The sequence below is a fragment of the Schistocerca cancellata genome, chromosome 2 (assembly GCF_023864275.1).
Source record: "Schistocerca cancellata isolate TAMUIC-IGC-003103 chromosome 2, iqSchCanc2.1, whole genome shotgun sequence".
In the NCBI taxonomy this organism is placed as follows: domain Eukaryota; kingdom Metazoa; phylum Arthropoda; class Insecta; order Orthoptera; family Acrididae; genus Schistocerca; species Schistocerca cancellata.
Window position 1 is genome coordinate 122,489,415 of NC_064627.1, and position 6,485 is coordinate 122,495,899.

At 37.0% G+C, this 6,485-nt stretch overlaps 1 protein-coding gene across 1 annotated transcript; it reads left to right on the plus strand.

Moving 5' to 3' along the window:
• Nucleotides 1-5,020: 5,020 nt before the first annotated feature.
• On the plus strand, nucleotides 5,021-6,283 carry LOC126143965 (RNA-binding protein pno1-like). Its single transcript, XM_049915461.1, has 2 exons — nucleotides 5,021-5,132; nucleotides 5,521-6,283. Exons 1-2 carry the CDS (start codon nucleotides 5,117-5,119, stop codon nucleotides 6,189-6,191), a joined length of 687 nt encoding a protein of 228 aa, XP_049771418.1. The 5' UTR covers nucleotides 5,021-5,116; the 3' UTR covers nucleotides 6,192-6,283.
• Nucleotides 6,284-6,485: the final 202 nt, after the last annotated feature.

Consider the following 6,485-nt stretch of genomic DNA (forward strand, 5'->3'; position numbering starts at 1 on the left):
ATCGTGAGATCACACAGTTGCCAAACAATTCTAGCCCATATGCCATTGCTTGCCGTGCAGTGTGTGATATTGCTCCATCCTATTGAAGGCAGGCTTCTTGAGTGTTTGGAAGGCTGATCAATGCAGGTGTAGCGAAAGTTCACAACGTTTCCACGTAACGATCGGCATTGACAGTTATTGTGTTTCCCAGTTCATTTGCGAAAAAATATGGTCCGATAATCCCATGTGATGAAACACCACACCATACTGTCACTTTACTAGCGTGCAAAGGGCGCTCATGAACGTCATTAGGTTTTCTGTTTGCCCAGTAACGGTAGTTCTATTTATTCACATAACTTGTGAGACGAAAGTGCGCCACATCTGACAATCACAACTTGTTTAGAAATCCATCGTCATTGTTTTTTTTGTTGTTGTTGTCATTTCTTGACAGAATCCTAATCGTAACCAGTAATCATTGTCCTTAAATTGTTGCACCATTTGTAGTTTGTACAGATGAAATTTTAAATCAAGATGAATAATTCTGTGAACACCCTTCTGGGGCATTTCAACCACTGCTGCTTGCTTACGAATTGAGCGCCGTGCATTCCATAACACAGACTCGCCTATAACATTGATGTTCGCTGGAGAATACAGACTTCTTGGTCAGCCTGTTGGTTTCTTCTTGAGGGCAGATCTAGTCTCTTCAGAGAACATTTTATCTCGTGTTTCGATGGAACGCCATCTTGATGTCCTAAATTATAAAAACGTCGAAACTCCCTCTGTGCTGCTACCAAACTATCATTGGTTTTATAAAACATTTTTATGGCTAATGCATGCTGTCGTCCATTCCACTGATCCATGATTACTGAAATGGCGGACTGTTTACTCGCTATCACAAACCCCCAGTGCTGCCACCTGCCCATGGCTTCCATTACCCATCTGAAACATTTCCGTTATTCTGTGTCACTCTGTATTTGTATTCCTTTATTCTTCCTATAAATCATGATTAAGTACATAATCTGTACAAACGATATAGACTAAGACAGGTTTGATACAGTACATACAGTGATTTAGAAAACAACAATCAATACATGCTGAATACTGGTAACATAATTATAAAAAACAATAAGATGACTGAAAGAATATTTTGGTTAAGAATAATTATGAGATCATTTGTGGTCAATTACACTATATTTTCTTGGTGTTCCAAAAAATCAGAAACAGAACAGAAGCAGTGGTCAAGCAAGTACTCTTTTAGTTTCACTTTAAACTTAGGTTAATTTTGTATCTGTTTCATACAGGATGGCATGTGGCTACAAAACACAATGCCAGTATGAAGTGCACCTGCCATACAAATGTTTGTACATATTCTACTTGCTGTACACAGCACACTGTACATGCTTCTGCCTAGTATCATGAGAGTGGAAATCACAATTATTCTTGAAGATATTTCCTTCTTTTAATGTGCTTACTTATATGAAGATTAGTACCTTGTACATATATAAACAAGGAAGGGGCAGTTTATGAGCCTCTGTATTTAATATGTGTTATCAGTCTAACAATTTTTTGTATCCTCCATGTTTTTATATGAAATTCCCCCAACAGATAATTCCATACATCAGAAGTGAACAGGTACTATCATGGTATGTTGTGACCACCGATGCGTGTGCTAGGATATAATTGTCAAAATATTTGTGACAAAAAAGAATATGAATTTTATGCTCCTCATTTCACTCATAGCAATTTAAGAAGGCCTGTTAGGTTCTTACCTAACCATGCACTCAGAAATCGCCATATATTGAAAAATATAGAGCCAAATATTTGTGAGAAAGAAGAATATTACCTTTATTGCTTCTCGTTTCAGTTGTAGCAATAATTACCTTTATTATTTTATTACCTTTATTACTAATTATATGTCATTCACCAGCTATGGCTTGAGAGACAGTGTCAAGTTTATAATAATATTACTATAATAAAATGAATACAGTATTGCAGTTTCAACTTTGATACTGAAATGGATATTATAAAACATAAAGTTAGGAACTAGATAACAATATACTTTACAGTAATTAAACAATCAATATAATATAGTAAAATAGCAGAGAATTTGCTGCTTCATTGGCAATGAGTTGCAGCTCACGTAGACATTGTTCTGTCATCAGATATGTATTCTTCAATACTGTACAAAGGTAGCACTGGAAGTATATGCAAAATTTTAGTTTTAAATTGTTTGATTGTTAATTACTGCATATTATTAGGTAGGGCATTATATAATTTTAGGAAACCTGTTCAGTGTCTCACTTAATGAATATCTTTCCCTGTCTGTAATGTCCATTTAGTGAGTGCTGTGTTGATTAACTTCATTTCCCTTCCTATAGGTCTCATGAGTTTTATTTGTATGAACAAGGCAACTGAAAAAATATTGGCTGAAAACAGTCAGAATTTCTAATATGGAAAAAACTGTTGTGCAATGATCAGTTTTTTTGCTTGAGGCACTGAGATTCATTGCCTTCTTTTCCAATGAAAGCACATTCTTATAACTTGCAGAATGGCTCCACAATAACAGCCCATAGCTGACATGGCCATGGAACATTGCATAGCATACTGTTAATAGGTACCACTGTGACCTTATAGGGTGCAGAATGGTTCCAAGGTAACAGCCCATAGCTGATGTGGCTATGGCACATTGCATAGTATGTTGTGATATTACACTTTTTATTTCCTCGAGAAGTGTAGAACCTGTGAGAGTTTGGAAAATACAAGTTGAGTACGTTGTTGCCAAGTTACCTTGGTATCAATGAAAAAGCTTAGAAGCTTAACAGCTGCTGTGTAACCCAGGTCTCCAGCGTCACTAAGGCTGCATATAATCCTCTTTGTTCTGTCTTTATTAATTTTCACCTTGTTCATGATGAAACAGGCCTTGGCCTCACTGGATGGTACCTCTACTTGTTGAACAATCTGAACTATATCCACCCCTTTTGAGAATAATGGTGTATCATCTGCAAATTGCAAAGTGTGCCCTGGAGTCTATGTCATTAACTAAACTTAAGAGCAGCAGAGATCCTATTACAGATCCCTGTGGCACACCTTGTTTTATCTTCATTTGACCTGAGTCTGCTCCTTGCACTGATACAATAATTCCCCCAATACTACACGATTTTAACCTGCTGAGCAGGGCCCTATGTGGCATACAATCAAATGCCTCATTAAGGGCACAGAATACCATTGCTATAAACTCGTTGTCTTCAAAACCCTGACTTATATTTGTAACTAAGTCAAATACTGCTGATGTAGTTGAACTGATCTTCCGAAAGCCATCTGCATAACATAAAAGGGGTTCTTTCTTTCAAAACAACTTAATAGCTGATATTCCGTTATAATCTCCACCACCCTGTCTAGTATTGGTAGTTTTGATATAATTCTGTAGTGTTATGTGGATCACCTTTTTTCGCCTATGTTCATTAATCAGATCCCATGCTTCCTTGCATGGATTCTGAGTTTCTTCGATAAATCTGGCATTGCTTTCCTTCTTTGCTTGCTCCACTTCCTTCTGTGCACCCTTTTGGCCTGTAAATAACTGCAGTATAGTCTACCCTTAATGCAAATATCTTCAGTGACTTTGTAGTTGTGCACTGTATTTTATTTTATCTAATGTAAGGGTATACCACCTTTTTACTTAGACAGTCTTCCACGTGGATTTTGATTTGGCAGTTGGCTACCTCTTGGATTTTAGTTTTCTTTGTAATAACCCTATTTCTGCAGACATAATTTCAGTGCCAGGTGGCAGTTTGTTGTGTACTTACTGAGTTTGTTGTAGCTTCATGATTACCGCACTGTGATCTGCAAGCATAGGGTCAACCACACTTACTTTGTAGTCCCAACTATTTAGGTTTGTGACAGATTTATGAAGACAAATATCTTCTCTTGTTGTTAAGATAACTTGCACAAATAGTCCATAACTGCTTCCAAAGTTCATAAAAGGCCTCTCTTTGTCACTATCTTCCCCAATATGGGTGTTAAAGTCTCCACAAAGGCAATTTTTGCTCCTGTGTACATTAGATGACACAGAAGCTTTCCAGTCTGCTGATGAAGTTTTCAAAATTGCCATTTGAAGAACGGTACACAAAAATAAGCATTAAGTTAGCATCTGTTGTCTTCAAAAACAGAAAGTTCACACAGAAGTTACTTACTTTACATGCTCTTAGGTTCCTGCCTAATTACGCACTAGGAAATTGTCACATATTCGCAAATAAACAGCGAAATATTTGTAACAAGGAGGACTATGAATTTTATTGCTCTTCATTTCACTCGCAGCAATATAAGCTGATTTCTTAGGTTTCTCCCTAGCCACACACTGTGACATCGAAACATATTCGGAAATAAAGAGCCAAACATTTGTGTTAAGGAAGAATTTAAAATTTATTTCTTCTCGTTTCAGTCGCAGCAATTAAAACTGTGCTGTTACGTTCCTACCTAACCACACACTCGGAACGCGTCGTATGTTTGGTAACAAACAGCCAAATTTATTTCATCCTTCGCTCTCTAATCTGACAGAAATGTAAGTAACGTAAGATGTTGCAGAACATTAACTCAAAAGAAAATCGCATAATGCTTTAACAACACTAAGATAGGCTACGTGTAGGCACTAATGGGATGCGATTCTGCATCCTTCCACTCTGCTATACATAACATTATCCACTACGCTAGGTTCTTGGGGCGTAGGATTTTCACTTCCTCTCTTGTTTGTCAGAGCTTCTCTTGAAGGCTTCAAGATAAGGGTGACGTGATGTGTCAGATTTTCAGTGGGCCGTTACCTTATATAGAATACTGCGTCATAAAACAAAACAGCTAAATATGCATTTAAATATGCAAGATGAATATGGTCGCTGTTGCATCGAGCAAGAGATAGTATCAGGACTGTGTAACAGTTTCTGGAAATGGAAGCTTCTGCCACTCGTTTCGTTTTGTCTAGTGTGAATCGATCGTTTAGCAGCGATCATTGACTCGACTTTGCTAAAATATCGTTGGTGGCATACCATATCTTTCTTCAGAAGTTCTTTGGGTCTAAGTGCACGTGGGTTTGTAAATATGGAAAACTAAAGTAAGAAGGTGGTTTATTGTTCCAGGAGAGATCAAAATGCCAGAAATAGAAGGTTAGTTGTTATTAATCTTTTTATTGCCATGGTTGTTTTTGTACAGATGTCGTCAGGCTTTTCTATTTACATAGTGTAAGGCGAAATTTTTGGGTGGATGTGTACTAGTCGCGTAATTGTTTACTTATGTCCGAAGTTTTTCTTCTAAATATTTTATCGGATCATGCCATGTGCGAGTGTTCTTATCAGTCTGTTGCGGTTGTAGTAAATTGAGAAACTCCTTTTTCGATACCAGTAATTTTAATTTTTAATACTTTATGTCTGAGGAGGGGTTTACCACATCGATATTTATTGCTGCAAGTTCTTTTAAGTTGTGCACAGAAGCCCTAGTTATGGTCTTTAACTAGTACTATGTTTCAAATTTGACAAAACGTAATTTATATTTCAGAAATTAAACAAGCAGTCAAACGTCGAGCCCAGAATGACAGTCCTATGGAAATTGACCATGGCATCGAAGGGAAAGCAAAGCCTAATTCTCTTCCAGCTAAAAGACAGAAGAATACTTCTGCGGAAAAAGTGGAAGTAAGAAAAATTCCCGTGCCAGCTCATCGTTATACACCACTCAAAGAAAACTGGATGAAAATATTTACTCCTGTCGTTGAGCATTTGCATTTGCAAATAAGATTCAATCTGAAGACTAGACATGTTGAAATACGTACGTGCAAGGAGACAGAAGATATAGCAAATCTACAGAAAGCTGCTGACTTTGTGAGAGCATTTGTGTACGGTTTTGAAGTGGAAGATGCCTTAGCGCTTTTACGTTTAGATGATTTATTCATTGAATCATTCGAGATCAATGACGTTAAACCCTTAAAAGGTGATCACTTGTCTCGTGCAATTGGAAGGCTAGCAGGAAAAGGTGGAAGAACTAAGTTTGCAATAGAAAATGCCACGAAAACTCGAATCGTTTTAGCAGATTCGAAAATACATATTTTGGGATCGTTTCAAAACATCCAAGTTGCCCGAAGAGCTTTATGCAACCTGATTCTTGGTAGTCCACCTTCCAAAGTGTATGGGCAACTACGAACAGTTGCAAGTAGGATATCAGAACGTGTGTAAAAGTGTTATGTATTGTAAAGTTTACCAAATAATATTGGTTTGATTTGTGAATATAAAAACCATAATAAAACTTATGTTCCATAAGTTTGTTATTTTCTTTGTTGTCACTTTTTTCTTTTGAAATTAAATGAGATTGCCTCCAATTCCAAACCACCAGCTTTATGTTGTAAATGGCAAGCGATGTTTAACCACATGTGCCATCTGCACAGTTTCCATAATTTCTCCATCAATTTCCAGTTTAACAACTAATGCTACATGCTGTGTGGCTAACAAATTTCAATTATTGAGTCTAAA